The 18,262-nt window shown below is 47.8% G+C and overlaps 1 protein-coding gene across 1 annotated transcript; it reads right to left on the reverse strand.

Moving 5' to 3' along the window:
- Nucleotides 1-2,327: 2,327 nt before the first annotated feature.
- On the reverse strand, nt 2,328-12,362 carry LOC137304929 (zinc finger and BTB domain-containing protein 22-like). Its single transcript, XM_067973714.1, has 2 exons — nt 12,282-12,362; nt 2,328-3,779 (listed from the first exon to the last, which is right to left on the reverse strand). The coding sequence occupies exon 2, from the start codon at nt 3,764-3,766 to the stop codon at nt 2,336-2,338; it is 1,431 nt and encodes a 476-aa protein (XP_067829815.1). The 5' UTR covers nt 3,767-3,779; nt 12,282-12,362; the 3' UTR covers nt 2,328-2,335.
- Nucleotides 12,363-18,262: the final 5,900 nt, after the last annotated feature.

Consider the following 18,262-nt stretch of genomic DNA (forward strand, 5'->3'; position numbering starts at 1 on the left):
CAGAGTGGGAATTCTGTCCGAATTCCTTCCTCTCCTTCCTAGCCCAGCTACGGCTGGAGGTCAGGCTGAGGACCTCCGTGGTCCGTATGGCTGGTCAACCAGGACGATAATCGCACGGGTAGAGATTTGTAGGAAAATCTGCAGTAAATCCTTACTGTGTTTCACACTTTGATACTGGAGTTAGTCCTTTTGCTGAGCCGGGCATTAAAGGGTCGATTAAAGGGAGATTGCCCGACTGGCCGGGATTCTCGCACGTTGGGGAGATCGCTGGTGCGCTGGCCGCCATTTCCCGGTGCGCGCAGTTGGCCGCCGAGATTCCCTTGCTGGTTGCACAACCTCCGAAAACGTCCCCCTCCCTGAACATGTCACCTTGTCTGCCTGCTGCCCGGAAGGGTCCTGGTGAAATGAGTCTGAGCTTTCTCCAGAGACAGAGAGAAAGAGAGAGAGACAGAGAGAGAGATCAGGAAGGCTATTTGGCCCCTCTCACCTTATCCATCCAGACAAGCCTACACAGTTCCTCCTCATGGTAACATCATCTTAGCATCTATCTCTCAGTTGACCTCAAGGATTTTTTTTTTTGCTTCTACTATTTTACCCAGAAGACAATTCCAAATGTCGATCGTTTTGTGTGACAAAGAACTTCCAAAGATGGCTCCTCAAATTTGGCTACGCCCCCACCCCCCCCCCCCCGAACTTGTTTGAACCTGTGTCCCGTCGTCCAATGGTTACAACAACAACTTGCATTTATATAGCGCCTTGAACGTAGCAAAACATCCTAAGGCGCCTCACAGGAGCGTAAATCAGACAAAATTTGGCACCGAGCCACATAAGGAGATATTAGCTTGGTCAAAGAGTTTTAAGGGGCGTCTTAAAGGAGAGTGGAGAGGCGGAGAGATTTAGGGAAGCAATTCCAGAAATTTAGGGCCTAGGTGGCTGGAGGGGGCGACTTGAAGCACTGTCCTTGATTTACCCATCCACATGCTTACCACTTGGGTATCTCTTAAGATCCCCTCCTTCAGTTGACTTCTCAGAAGCTTTAAGATTCCGAGTTTCTCCTGCCTTTCCTCGTAACCCTTGACCTCTGACACGAGCTGACCCTCTTCCCAGCACCGCCTGCAAGGTTTCGGTACTTTGGTCAGGTCTTGTGACCAAAAACTCAACGCGGTCCTCGAGCTCGGATCTGACCAGAGCACAACGCAGTTTCAACCAGACCGTCTCCGACTTAACACTCGACCGGTGTGTCGATACAAATCGGCGTTCTACTTATAACCACTATTCTCGGTCGCTCGCAACTTCGCTCGTAACTATTTCGACACAATTCACGGGCGTCCGACTTATTTTCCAGTGTGCCAGCCCACTTATCCATATTGAACCAAATCTGCCATTTTCAGGTTGGTCTGGCTGCTTTTTTATTTTTGCAGACCTGACCATTCCCCCGCTTCAGCACCTCCTGAAACATGGCCAATTTGCAATCAATTTCGGATTCCAAGGCATTAGAAACAGTAGGGGGGGGTTCCTACACTGAGCCTTGGGTAACCACCCCCCCTGCTCAGTACTTTTCAAACCCCCCTACGTCGTTGGGCCCATAGCAGGAAGCTGGTCCCCTGGGGCTCCCTCACTGAGAGGTGTCACTGAGAGTACAATGGAAAAGTGTCGCAGTGGTGCAAGCTGGGGTGGTGGGGCGGGGGCAGCGGGACGGGACAGGGTGGGGGGGGGGGGGGCAGTGTAGCTGTACGCTGCATCTAACTGCCGTAGCTGACCCCTGGGAGTATTTGGTGCTAAAAGAGGGCTAATAGAAAAACGAAAAGCAAAGTCTTCTGTTCTCCAGACATGGCAACCCCTCACTCTGAATGCAAAAGAAAACTCACTAGGGGCACTTAAAATTGTCACGGGCTGCGATGGTGAAGATTTACAGGGGCCTGGTCAAAAAAAAAAGGGCAAATGGCCCCCAAATTAGCAGGCAAATGGTGCCTCTTCAAAAGTGAAAGGGCAGCAGTTAAAGGGGAGCCGACAGACAGGTGGGGAGGGCTGGCCGTTCTCAGAAGCTCTCCCTGATCGGAAAGCCTTGCCCGGCGATCGGTGCTGGTATCGGTTGACTCGTTACGGATAACCGACCCGCCTGTCTGGCTCGCCAATCTCGGCTCTCTTCCTCTCTCGACACGGACGCACGCACGCACGCGGACAGACACACACATGAGGTTAGCTTCTACAGGAATGTACAGTACCACCCTTAGACAGAAAAACAAGAGATGAAAGGAAAAGAAAAACAAACAACAGTTAACGGCCCTCCCCCCCCCCACAAAACCAAATCCCCATCCCCCCACCAGGCGGCCTTTCAGTTGAGGCCGGGATTGCCGGCAGTCGCCCGCTGCAGTTTTTCGCAGGCGGCCTTGTGCCGCAGGAAGCTGTCGCGCCACATGAACTTCTTGCCGCAGACGTGGCACTCGAAGGGTTTCAGGCCCGTGTGGATCTTCATGTGCTCCACCAGGTGGTGTTTCATCTTGAACTTCTTGTTGCAGATGGTGCAGCCAAACGGCCGCAGGTTGAGGTGCATGTTGATATGCCGGTCCCGCTGGCTCTTGTGGGTGAAGGTCTTGCCGCAGTGGCAGGCGAACATCTTGCCGCCGGGGCCCGAGGTAGCCTGCACCGCCCCGTGGCGGGCGTCGGCCTGGGGCCGGTAGCCGGGGAGCGGGCCCCCCGGCGCCAGCGTGCCGTGGCAGTAGTCGCGGGGGCTCTGGTCCGCGGGCTCGTAGGCAAAGTCCTCGGAGGAGCCGCAGTAGTCGATCTGCTCGTCGAAGCCTTGGTCCTCGGGGCCCGGCAGCTCCGGGCCGGCCAGGGTGCACACGTCGGTGATGTTGAGCGTCTGCTCCGCCGCGGTCGCCGGCAGCAGAGGACCCCCCGTCCCCCCCACTGTGGGACGGGCGCCGGGGGTCTTGACAAAGTGGTGCTCGTCCTCCTCGCAGGTCAGCACCAGGTCTTGCTCCGGCTTCTCCTTCTTGACGTAGACCCAGCGTTTGTGCGGCACGATGCTGGGCTGCATGTAGGCCGGCCGTCGGTACAGGCTGTCCGGGAGGAGGAGGCCGTCGCCGTCGCCGTCACCGCTCCCGTCCGCCAGCTCCCCCCCGTCGGCGGGCACGTTGCTCGTGACCTTGTGCTCCAGTTCCTTGTCCGCTGGCCGGCTCCCCTGGAAGGCAGCGTCGGGATCCTCCTCCTCCTCCTCCTCCTCCTGGTGGCGGTGGTTGCCCTCCGACTTGGCCGCCTCGCCCTCCGCCCTGTGGGCCGTCTCCGCCGGCTCGGCCTCCCCCGCCTCCCGGGGGCTGAAGTAGTTGCTGCTGCTGGGCGACTGGTTCTCGGTGGTGCGGCTGGAGCGCTGGCCGGCCACGGGCTGGCTCTCCCGCAGCAGCTCCGTGCACTTGTCCACCACGTGCCACATCTGGAGGAAGCTGCCCACCGTCAGGTAGCTGACGATCTCCGCCGGCTGGACGGCCAGCCTCCCGGCGTAGCAGGAGGCCAGGATCCCCTCGAAGGCCCTGGAGTCCATCACGCCGGGCAGGACCAGGCGGCTGGCGTTGCGGAAGAGGACCTGGTCGTGGAAGTAGGGCGAGGAGGCCGCCAGCACGGCCCGGTGGGCCTTGAACACCTTGCCCTGGACGTGGATGGAGATGTCACAGAACTTGCCCTCCAGGCGTTGCTGGTTGAGGTTCTCCAGAAGGCTGCTGCTGAAGTTAGGGAAGTCCACGTACAGCATGTTGCTCCCTGGTTCCATGGCGTCTTCACTCCTGGATGGCAAAGGGGAGGGAGGCGGGGGGGTGGTGGAGGGGGAAGAGTACAGGACAGAAAGATGGTAAAAGGTATCAGAACATATGGGAGGGGCAATTTTACCCTAAGTGGCCGGGAGGGAAACCCCCACAGGTTCGGGTGGAACGTGGTTTCACACCCCCTGCCCGATATTACTCTCCACTGACTTCTCAGTTTCCCGACGGTCGGGGGTCAGGTTAAAATTGCCCTGCGCAGGAGCAGGAGGAGGCCATTCAGCCCCTCGAGCCTGTTCCGCCATTCAACTGGATCACGGCTGATCTGCACCTCGACTCCATTTACCCGCCTTTACTCCATATCCCTTGATACCCTGACTTAACAAAAAAAAAATCGATCGAACTCAGTCTTGACAACTTCATCTGACCCCCCCAGCATCCACAGCTCTTTTGGGGGGCCGGGGGGGGGAAAAAAGAGTCCAGATTTCCACAACCCTTTGTGTGAAGAAGTGCTTCCTGACATCACCCCTAAATGGCCTAGCTCTCATTTTAAGGTTGTTCTGGACTCCGCCCCAGAGGAAATAATTTCTCTCTATCTACCCTATCAAATCCTTTAATCGTTTTTAAACACTTCCTTTAGATCAGCCCTCAATCTTCTGTACTCAAGGGAATACAAGCCAAGTTTCAGGGTACAGTAGCGTCAGTGGTTAAGTCACTGGGCCACCCAAAAAAATGATATTATATATTGAGACTGTAATTTCCGCTCAAGAATATTTCAGTTCAGTTCTTGACTGTTGTTTTCTTAGGAACTGGGTTGAGACGGTCCCAAAACGTGAGACTTTTTTCAACCAGCATGGAAAGAGTAGATTTTCTGCCTTTTGTCCTTGGCTAGTCTCAAAATCCGAAAGGATAATATCGTACCGAATGTTTAAATTTGGGCCTAAGGCTTCATCTTGTTATGACAAAAAATAAAAGAACTTGCATTTATATAGCGCCTTTCGTGACCTCAGGACATCCCAAAGCGCTTTACAGCCAATGAAGTATTTTTGAAGTGTAGTCACTGTTGTAATGTAGGAAACGTGGCAGCCAATTTTGCGCACAGCAAGATCCCACAAACAGCAACATGATAATGACCAGATAATTTGTTTTTTAGTGTTGTTGGTCGAGGGATAAATATGGGCCAGGACAGCGGGGAGAACGCCCCTGCTCTTCTTCAAGATAGTGCTGAGGGGTCTTTTACGCCCATCTGAGAGGGCAGACGGGGCCTCGGTTTAATGTCTCATCCGAAAGACGGCGCCTCTGCCAGTGCAGCACTCCCTCAGTGCTGGCACTGGGAGTGTCAGCCTGGATTTAGTGCTCAAGTCTCCGGAGTGGGACTTGAACCCATGACTTTCTGACTCAGAGGCGAGAGTGCTGCCCGCTGAGCCACGGCTGATACCCCTGCCGTGTTCTCAAGACAATAAAACAGCTCGACTCAGCATCGGCAACGACCTGCATTTCTATAGTGCTCCTGGAACGCACAAGGCTGCCTCAAAGTGCTTTCCATTCGGAAGGAAAACAGAACAGTGGCTTCCGAGCAGGAGGAAGAAGGGGAAACTCGAGAGGGGTTAGGATGGGAGATATCAACGGCGGGGTAAAAGAGAAGGGATTTGGGATGGTTTCTGAAGGCAGGGAATTCCAGAGGGCAAGGAATGTAGTGGATGAATGAATGGAAACCTACGGTGGAGCAGGGGACAAGGAGGTGCCTGGTGTTAGAGGAGCAGAGTACGCGTGGAGGGATGGAGGGCTGGAGGAGATCACCTAGATGAGACGGGCCGAGATTTCAAGGCCAGGACGGGAATTTTGACGCTGACATTGCTTGGAACCCAATGTCGATGATGGGCGTGCTGTGCTTTGTGTCGACGGCAGGACACAAGGGCAGCAGAGAACTGGGATTGACCAGGAGGCCGCATCTAACTGAGGGCTTGGAATGGCCTGTAGATGGAGCAATGGATATTAGAGAGACAAGTTCACATGTCTAGGACCGTTACCAGAACCTCACCTTGTGAAAACCTAGGGACTGGGCCCAGAGTACCGTAATGTAGTGGTTAAAATGCTGCACTAGCAACCCAGAGGTCACGAGTTCCAATCCCACTATAGCAGAAGCACAACTGCCCTTTGGGGAAGGACATCTGCCACCCTTGCCCGGGCCTGTCTACGCGCCATGTTAACACGTGATTCTAGTCCACGCCTTGCGGTTGACTCTTAAAGCCCCTATGTTGCCCAGCAAGCCACTCAGTTCTGCAAATGATGTGCGATAAGCTGTGCCCATCACTACCCAACCGGGGCTGGGCAGCTTTTCACACAGTGCAAGTCGTCATCGGGTTGGAAAAGAAAGGGGAGAGCTGCTTAACCTGTTAGACTGGGTCTGCACCAAGTCACCTTCAGCACAAAGACCCAGACCTCAAACTGAATTAGTCCACCCTGTTTACAGTAGGAATCATCATTAGTGGGAACACGCATCCAGCTAGAAGACAGCAGGGAAGAAGGTGAGTTCAAGGCGGCCGTCTCCTCAGGTATTGGATTGAGCTTGTCTTACAACTAATGATATCTGAACGCAATTACTTTACATATGACCCATCTGAACCCCTCGATTAGATTCCAGTCTGTGACTCACTCCCAGGTATCCATTATTCTATATATAAACCATCTGAACCCCTCGATTAGATTCCAGTCTGTAACTCACTCCCGGGTATCCATTATTCTATATATAAACCATCTGAACCCCTCGATTAGATTCCAGCCTGTAACTCACTCCCAGGTATCCATTATTCTATATATAAACCATCTGAACCCCTCGATTAGATTCCAGCCTGTGACTCACTCCCAGGTATCCATTATTCTATATATAAACCATCTGAACCCCTCGATTAGATTCCAGTCTGTGACTCACTCCCAGGGTATCTGTTAGTAAATTAATTCAATCGCATTTTAATCTGTTTTTTGCCACGGTACTTGATGTCCTGGAAACCCGGCTACTTGGAGGCAGCAGGGCTGTGATGTCATTAGGTACGGAGACAGATATATATATATATATATATCCGCATGCACATACATACATATATACACATATACACACATATATATGCATACAGACATATACACGCACATACATACATATATATTCACACATATATACATATATATTCGCACACGTTAATACATATACACATGCATATATGCATATATATGCACACATATGCATGTACATACACACGCACACATACATACATATAAACGTGCATATATACACACCCATATATACATACACATATATAAATACATAAGATGTATATTTACATACATAAGACATAAATACACACATACACATATATATACACATACACATATATGTACACATACAGGCAAACATATATACCTACTCATATGCATACGCATATACCACCACACGTGTTTAGAGACACGCGTATGCGTAGGTGTGTACACACAAGCATGCGCGCACGTGTACAAAGACACGCATGCGCGCACGTGTACGAAGGCACGCATGCGCGCACGTGTACAAAGGCACGCATGCGCGCACGTGTACGAAGACACGCATGCGCGCACGTGTACGAAGACATGCATGCGCGCACGTGTACGAAGACACGCATGCGCGCACGTGTACGAAGACACGCACGCGCACGTGTACAAAGACACGCGAACACACACGTGTACACACATACACACGTGTAAACGCATACACACGCATACACACGTGTAAACGCATACACGCGTATACGCATACACGCGCACACACGAGTATACGCATACACGCGCACACACGTGTATACCCATACACGCGCGCACACGTGTATACCCATACACGCGCACACGTGTATACCCATACACGCGCACACACGTGTATACACATACACGCGTACACACACGTATACACATACACGCATACACACGTATACACATACACGCGTACACACACGTGTACACATACACGCGTACACACACGTGTACACATACACGCGTACACACACGTGTATACATACACGCGTACACACACGTGTATACATACACGCGTATACGCATACACGCGTATACACACGCATACACACACACACACGCATACACACGCGCATACACACACATACACACGCATACACACACGTGTATACACACACGCATACACACACGCGTATACACGCATACACGCGCGTATACACGCATACACGCGCGTATACACGCATACACGCGTATACACACGCATACACACGCGTATACACGCATACACATGCGTATACACACGCATACACACGCGTATACACATACACGCATACACACGCGTATACACATACACACGTGTATACACATACACAGGCATACAAACGTGCATACACGCGCACGCACGCACACGTACACAGACACGCGTACGCACGCGTACACACAGACATGCGTACACACAGACACGCGTACACACAGACACGCGTACACACGCGTACAGACACACGTACGCACGCGTACACACAGACACGCGCACGCACGCGTACACACAGACACGCGCACGCACGCGTACACAGGCACGCGTACGCACAGGCACGCGTACGCACGCGAACACACAGACACGCGTACGCACGCGTACACAGACACACGTACGCACGCGTACACACACGCGTACGCACGCTTACACAGACACGCGTACGCACGCGTACACACAGACACACGTACGCACGCGTACACACAGACACACGTACGCACGCGTACACACAGACACACGTACGCACACGTACACACACGCGTACGCACGCTTACACAGACACACGTACGCACGCGTACACACAGACACACGTACGCACGCGTACACACAGACACACGTACGCACGCGTACACACACGCGTACGCACGCTTACACAGACACGCGTACGCACGCGTACACACAGACACGCGTACGCCCGCGTATACACAGACACGCATACACACGCGTATACACAGACACACATACACACGCGTACACAGACATGCATGCACACTCGTATCCAGACACGCATACACATACTTATACAAATATACACACATGCACTTACATGTATCTATACACATGCATAATCTGCATACATATAGCTATATACATACATATACACAAGCATATATACGTACACATGTGTATATACACACAATCATATATCCCCATCTATACATACATATATGCAGACACACATATGCGTACATACACGCATATATACATACACAAATATAAATGCATGAACATACACATGTATATACAGATACACATATCTACATATATATGCACATATCGACATACACATACATATACGCACATATACATATGCACGTACACATATGTACATACATATATACGTACACATATGTACATACATATATGCGTACACATATGTACATACATATATGCGTACACATATGTACATACATATATGCGTACACATATGTACATACATATATGCGTACTCATATGTACATACATATATGCATACACATTTGTACATACATATATGCATACACATTTGTACATACATATATGCATACACATTTGTACATACATATATGCATACACATATGTACATACATATATGCATACACATATATACATACATATATGCATACACATATACCACCACACGTGTTTAGAGACACGCGTATGCGTAGGTGTGTACACACAAGCATGCGCGCACGTGTACAAAGACACGCATGCGCGCACGTGTACGAAGGCACGCATGCGCGCACGTGTACAAAGGCACGCATGCGCGCACGTGTACGAAGACACGCATGCGCGCACGTGTACGAAGACACGCATGCGCGCACGTGTACGAAGACACGCATGCGCGCACGTGTACGAAGACACGCACGCGCACGTGTACAAAGACACGCGAACACACACGTGTACACACATACACACGTGTAAACGCATACACACGCATACACACGTGTAAACGCATACACGCGTATACGCATACACGCGCACACACGAGTATACGCATACACGCGCATACACATATATACATACATATATGCATACACATATATACATACATATATGCATACACATATATACATACATATATGCATACACATATATACATACATATATGCACATATACATTTACAAACATATACATAAATACATATATACAGATAGATACACATGCATACATATAAACGTGCGCACATACATATACACAGACAAAAATGTGTATATCCATGCATATGTACACAAATACATATCCATACATATATACATACACATATGTATCCATATATGTGCACACTTATATCCATACATGTGCACACACATGTAGATAAACATATATATACACATATACATACACATGCATATTTACATACATACACCTATATATGCATATATACCTATATATACACACCCATATATGTATGCATATGTACACATATACATGCACTTATATACATGTGTATACAAATGTATACACGCACACACATATACAAACGCGCACACATACACACGTATAAACGCGCACATGTATACATGCTCACGCCTATACATTTTTATGTATACACAAATACATACGCACACATGTACATATATACATTTACAAACATATACATACGTATATGTACATATACATAGACAAATGTGTGTATCGATGCATATACACCCATGTACCTATACATATATACACACATACATATGCATGTGTGCACTTATATCCATACATATGCACATGTACATAACCGTATATACATATACACACATACATATATGCATATTTACATATATATACCTATAAAGACACACCTATATATGTACACACACATGTACAAGCACACTTGTATACACGAGCACACATGCATTTATACTTGCACATGTATATACATTATACACATGCACATACATACACGTTTCTATGTATACACAAATATATACATACGTATACACATCCATATATACACATACACAAACATATACAAATCTATACATACACACATATATATACATACATATACACAGATATAAACGTGTACACACAGATATATGTGTACATGCATGTACAAGCACGTACGTGCACACATACACTTGTACACACATACACTTGTACACACATGCACACACATACACTTGTACACACATGCATACATACATGTGTACAATGTACATACACGTACACATATACATATATACACATACATATACATGCATACACGCACATATTCATATATACACATACATGCACACATACATGCACACATATACACATACACACATATACACATACACACATATACACATACACACATATACATGATGCATATATACATGCACACACAGACATTTAAATACACAATTGCACATATATATATATGCACACATACACAAATATATGCAATTACATGTGTATGTATAAACAGACACATGTATGTGTATACACAGACGTATATATGTATACACAGACGTATATATATATATAGACATATATACACACACTTATAGACACACCAACACACACATGGATATATGCACACATGCAGATATACACACACATTTTCACACACTCAGATATACCGTTATATATAGATATACACATACATATATATATATATATATATATATGTATATACACATACATATGTCTGTATATATACACACTGTTGTTTCCACATACAGATATATAGGCATACATACAGATATACAGGTGTACATACACAGATATACAGTTATATATACACATTAACATACACAGTTAAATATACGAACATAGACAGTTTTATACATACACACACAGAGACTCATGGATATACGTACAGATGCTTTCACACAGAAATACACAGATATACAGGCATACACACACGCAGTTATATATAGACACACGCGTAGTTATAGCTAGCAGTTATATATACACACGTTCACAGTGTTATATACACACTCACACACAGTTATAGACACACACGGAGATATACACACACACGGAGATATACACACACACATGGAGCTATGTACACACGGAGATATGTACACAGAGATATATACACACAGATATGTATTCACACAGATATGTATTCACACACATGGAGATATATACTGTTATATAGTTATATGTACACACAGACAGTTACATACATTTATATGTAGAGTTTTATATACACACACACATGTACACAGATGTGTCCATGTATATATATATATATATTAACCAGGACGGGTACTTGTGCAAATATTAGTGCAGTGAAAAGGAGTCAATAAAGGGGTTCAGTGAGCAGCTGAGCCCCGGGTGCGGGCCGGTGGCCGTCAATCGGCGGCTCGGCGTTTGGTAACATTGTCCCTTTTCTTCTCCCTGACCCTCTGCCCCACACACAGTGCTCGCAGCCCCGGGCACAGCTGGTACCAGAGACCGAGGCTTCCCTCCGCTCGCGGGGCCTCGGGGCTGCCGTCTCTCACGGTCCGATTGCGGACGCGGCTTTGGCAGAATAAGGGGAGGAGGCGAGGCGAGGCCCGGCCCGGCCCCCGAGGCCTCGGCGCTGGGTACTCACCGCGAGCTGGCAGGCGGCTCCGGGTCACACTGACACTGAGGCGGGGCGGCGCCAGGCAGCGGCCGCGGCTCCCGGTCCGGTTCAGGGGCTCCGAGGGACGACAAGGGGCAGCGCCCCCAGCCGGCACAGCATGGCACTGAGCGGGCAGAGCATTAAACTCCCGGAGTATTAAACACCAAGAGTATTGAACTCCCGGAGTATTAAACACCAGGAGTATTAAACACCCGGAGTAATAAACACCAAGAGTATTAAACACCAAGAGTATTAAACTCCCGGAGTATTAAACACCAAGAGTATTGAACTCCCGGAGTATTAAACACCAAGAGCATTAAACACCCGGAGTATTAAACACCCGGAGCATTAATCACCAGGAGTATTAAACACCAAGAGTATTAAACTCCCGGAGTATTAAACACCAAAAGCATTAAACTCCCGGAGTATTAAACACCAAGAGTATTAAACTCCCGGAGTATTAAACTCCCAGAGTATTAAACACCAAGAGTATTAAACTCCCAGAGTATTAAACACCAAGAGTATTAAACTCCCGGAGTATAAACACCAAGAGTATTAAACTCCCGGAGTATTAAAAACCAAGAGTATTAAACTTCCAGAGTATTAAACACCAAGAGCATTAAACTCGCGGAGTATTAAACACCAAGAGCATTAAACTCCCGGAGTATTAAACACCCAGAGTATTAAACTCCTGGAGTATTAAACACCAAGAGTATTAAACTCCAGGAGTATTAAACTCCCGGATTATTAAACACCAAGAGTATTAAACACCAAGAGTACTAAACACCCAGAGTGTTAAACACCAAGAGCATTAAACTCCCAGAGTATTAAACACCAAGTGTATTAAACACCAGAGTAGTAAACACCCGGAGCATTAAACACCCAGAGTATTAAACAACCAGAGTATTAAACACCCAGATCATTAAGCACCCTGAGTATTAAACACCAAGGGTATTAATCACCAAGAGCATTAAACACCCAGAGCATTAAACTCATGGAGTATTAAACACCCAGGGCATTAAACTCCCAGAGTATTAAACATCTGGAGTATTAAACACCCGGAGTATTAAACACCCGGAGTATTAAACACCCAGAGCTTTAAACACCAAGAGCATTAAACACCCGGAGCACTAAACTCCCGGAGTATAAACACCAAGAGCATTTAACACCCAGAGCATTAAACTCCCACAGTATTAAACACCAAGAGCATTAAACACCCAGAGCGTTAAACTCCCGGAGTATTAAACACCAAGAGTATTAACCACCTGGAGCATTAAACTTTCAGAGTATTAAACATCAATAGCATTAAAAACCCAGAGTGTTAAACAGCAGGAGTATAAAACAGCTGGAGTATGAAACACCAGGAATATTAAACACCCGGAGTATTAAACATCCAGAGTATTAAACAACAGTTATAAACATCCACAGTATTAAACATCTGGAGTATTAAACACAAAGACTATTAAACACCCAGTGTATCAAACACCCAGACTAATAAACACAAAGAGCTTTAAACACCCAGAGTATTAAACATCTGGAGTATTAAACATCCAGAGTATTAAACACCAGAGAGTTACACCCCTGAGTATTAAAAGCTTGGAGTATTAAACCCCAGAGTAGTAAACATCCAGAGTTTAAACAGCCAGAGTATTAAACAGCCAGAGCATTGACTACCCAGTGCATTAAACACCCGGAGCATTAAACACCCGGAGCATTAAATAACCAGAGCTTTAAACCCCAGAGTATTAAACATACACAGTATTAAACACCCAGAGCATTAAGCACACAGAGTATTAAACACCTGGAACATTAAACACGCTGAGTATTAAACACCCGGAGCTTTAAACCCCAAAATATTAAACACCCAGGGTATTAAACCAAAGTGTATTAAACACCCAGAGTATTAAACCCCAGTGTATTAAACAGCCAGAGCATTAAACACCCAGAGCATTAAACCCTCAGAATATGAAACACCCAGAGCAGTAAACTCCCAGAGGATTAAATGCCCAGTGTTCAACCCTCATAGTATTAAACACACAGAGCATTGAATCCCCAGAGTATTAAACACCCAGCATATTAAACAATCGGAGCATTAAACACCCAGTACATTAAACCCCAGAGCATTAAATACTCAGAGCATTATAGCCCCAGGGTATTAAACATGCAGAGGATTAATCCCCAGAGTATGAAACATATAGAGCATTGAACCCCTGGTGCATCAAACCATGGAACATTAAACACACAGAGCATTAAACACCCAGAGCATTAAAACCCCAGAGTATTAATCACCCAGAGCATTAAACACCCATAGTATTAAATATCCAGAACATTGAATCCCCAGAGTAGTAAACACCCAGAGTATTAAACAATCAGAGCATTAAAAACCCAGAGCACTAAACAACCAGCATATTAAAACCCAGAGCAATAAACACCCAGAGCAATAAACCGCCAGGCATTAAACTCCTGGAGTATTAAACCCACAGAATATTACACATCCAGAGTATTAAAAATATGCAGCATTAAACCCCCCAGGTTTTAAACCACAGAGCATTAAACACTCAAAGCATTAAACCCCAAGAGAATTAAACATTCAGAGCATTAAAAACCCAGAGTATGAAACATCCAGTGTATTAAACACCTGCAGCATTAAACCCCCAGAATTTTAAAGCACCAGAGTATTAAACACCCAGAGTATTAAACACACAGATCATTAAAGACATGGAGTATTAAACACCCAGAATACAAAACACCCAGAGCACTAAACTTCCAGAGCATTAAACACCGAGAACATTAGACACCCAGAGTATTAATCATCCAGCGTGTTAAACATCCATAGCATTAAAACCCTGGAGTATTAAACACCTGGTGTTAAATCTCCACAGAATTAAATACCCAGAGCATTAAACACCCAAAGCATTAAACACATGAGCATTAAACACCCAGAGTATTAATCACCCAAAGTATTAAACAACCAGAGCATTAATGATCCAGAGTATTAAATACCCAGAGCATTAAATACCCAGTGTTAAATCTCCAGAGTATTAAACACCCACCGTTTGATGGGATAGTGTAGCGGGACCTTTACTCTGTATCTAATCCGTGCTTTGCTTGTCATAGGAGTGTTTGATGGGGCAGGGCAGAGGGAGTTTTACTCTGTATCTAACCTGTGCTGTACCTGCCCTAGGAGTGTTTGATGGGACAGTGTAGAGGGAGCTTCACTCTGTATCTAACCCGTGCTGTACCTGATCTGGGAGTGTTTGTTGGGGACAGTGTAGAGGGAGCTTTACTCTGTATTTAACCCGTGCCAAACCTGACGTGGGAGTGTTTGATGAGACAGCGTAGAGGAAGTTTTACTCCATGGGGCTAATTATTCAAGTACGCACTAATGGCGAGTACCTTTCCCACTGGCAACGAGCATTGGAAAATTGAAATCAATGGACAGTTACCGATTTCCACTTGCCAGTGTGTACTTGGGAAATGGCCCCCTGTATCTAACCTGTGCTGTATCTGAGCTGGGGAGCGTTATGACATTAGGTGCCATAAGTAGGAGTATCTTCTATTCTCCACTAGCCTGATATCCACTGTTGGGTTTTCCATACTTGATACATATAGATTTATATATATATATATATTTATATATAATGAGACCTTATGATATGCATTTCAATTAGTTATAAATTTCATTTCAGGATAAGCTTGAAAAGTCACTAAGTTTTCTGCAACAGCAGATGGAGGAGGTCTTTAGGAGCCAGAGTGAGGAGGAAGGAAATATGATCCAACTGAAGGCAAGTTTGTGCAAAAACTAATGTCGAGCATTAATACGTGAAATGGAAGCTCCTCGTTTATAATCGGTAATTATCATACAAGCGATTAGACTGGAATTTTCCCTTTCAGTTCTTTTGATGCTTGCGGTAAACCCAGGACCCTAGGGCCATTTAAGATTGCAAGGGTGTTATTCATTCATAATAAAACTCAGGTGGGCACTGATCTGCTGCCGATTGGGTTTAGTAACCGAAAGGGCCCAGAAATTCTTTATTAATCTCTTTTTCTCTCTGATTCTCTCCCCTCCCACCATCTGCTAAAGACGGTGACTATTCCAGAGGTGTCAGTCTGGATGGACTTGCCGAGCCAGCGGAGAGGCAAGCCAAATGTCACATTCATTCATTTTCTTTTGTTTCTGAGACGCTGGCAGGCGATTAACTCTGGGCCCAAAAGTCCATGGGCTGGGATCTCGGCTGTTACCTTGTGACTTCCCGCTGGGGTTAGCCGGGGTCAGCGGAGGGCGTCCCATTCACCAGGGGCCCATTGGATGTCACCGGGCCACCCTTACGGTACCTGCCCGCCCTGCACAGCTGGACAATCCGGCATCTGCCTGCCAATGGGAGATGACTGTGCCTCACTCGCCCCCCGTGACCCCATAGTGCCACTTCCCGTGACCCCATTCTGCTCACAGTGACCCCATGGTGCCCTCCCTAAGATGTTATAGTGACTCCCCCCCAAGACCCCATAGTGCCTCCTGAGGCCCCATAGTCCCCCCCCAAGACTCCACAATCCTCCCGAGACCCCACAGTACCACTCAAGACCCCATAGTGCCCCCATGACCCCATAGTCCTCCTGTGACCCCACAGTGACCCCTGACCCCGTAGCACCCTCTGAGATCCCATTGTGCCCCCCCGAGACCCCATAATTCCCCCTGGTTCCCCATAATTCCCCCTCTTCCTGAGACCCCATAGTCCCCACTGAGACGTCATACTGTCCCCGTGACCCCATAGTGCCCCTGTGACCCCATAGTACCCTCATCGTGACCTCATAGTCCCTCTGCGACCCCAGAGTGCCCTCCCCATCACCTCATTGTGCCCTCCTGCGAACCCATGCTGCCCCCCCTCGACCCCACAGTGCCCTCCTAGACCCCAAAGTGCCCTCCCCAAAAACCCATTATGTCCCTATAGGGCCTTCCCCGTGATCCTATAGTGACCTCCCCGTGACTCCATAGTGCCCTCCCATGATCCCATAGTGATCCTCCCCGTGTCCCGATGGTTCCCTCCCCGTGACCCCATAGTGATCCTCCCTGTGTCCCGATGGTGCCCTCCCCGTGACCCCATAGTGCCCTCCCCGTGACTCCATAGTGCCCTCCCCATGATCCCATAGTGTCCCTCCCCATGTCCACATGGTGCCCTCCCTGTGACCCCAGAGTGCTCCTCCCCGTGACCCAATTGTGCCCTCACCATGAACAGATAGTGCTGCTCCCCCGTGACCCCATGTGGCCCTCCCCATGACCCCATAGCGTTCCTCCCCGTGACCCCACAGTGCTCCTCCCCGTGACCCCATAGTGCCCTCCCTGTAACCCCATGATGCCCTCCCTGTGACCCCATGGTGCCCTCCCTGTGACCCCCCCCCCCACCTTGGTTCCCTGTGTTAAAATTGTAGCTGCTTACTTGCCTTCAGATGTCCAGCGCTCCGCCCTGACCTACAACCACAACCCAGTGGCACCCACTGGTGTCCATCTAGAGGCTGGCGCACCTCACTTCACTGAGCCTCTAATGATACACCGGACCTGAACTAAACCGGGAGAGCAGGAGGTCCCAGCACAGGGAGGGTGTTGACGCTTTTGCCGGGTGTGCATTGGAGCAGAGTCCTCCCTGGAGCCCGAACGGTGGGCGACCATTGGTGTGAGGGGCTTGCGCCCGCATGCTTACTCGCGCACGTTCATGCGTGCGCCGAAATTGCAAGGGGTCCGCGCAGGTTCCCAGACATTTTCCGTCGTATCTCGGGGGGTGGGGGTGAGGGGGCTCTGTCGGCTCTGCCACCAGAACTTTGGTCGGAGAGTGGGACAAAACCCCGCAGAATTTCAGAGCCTATGGCCGAGATTTTCAAATTGCTGCCCGGGTGTCAAACTGAGGCTGCGGATTGGCTTCTCATTATAGAAACCTCCTGATTGTCATTTCCGTTGAAATCTGGCTGTTTTCTCT

The sequence above is a fragment of the Heptranchias perlo genome, chromosome 39 (genome assembly GCF_035084215.1).
Source record: "Heptranchias perlo isolate sHepPer1 chromosome 39, sHepPer1.hap1, whole genome shotgun sequence".
NCBI classification, from domain to species: Eukaryota; Metazoa; Chordata; class Chondrichthyes; order Hexanchiformes; family Hexanchidae; genus Heptranchias; species Heptranchias perlo.

Coding starts and splice junctions, on each gene's coding strand:
- LOC137304929 (XM_067973714.1), bottom strand. CDS start 3,766: ATGGAACCAGGGAGCAACATGCTGTACGTGGACTTCCCTAACTTCAGC.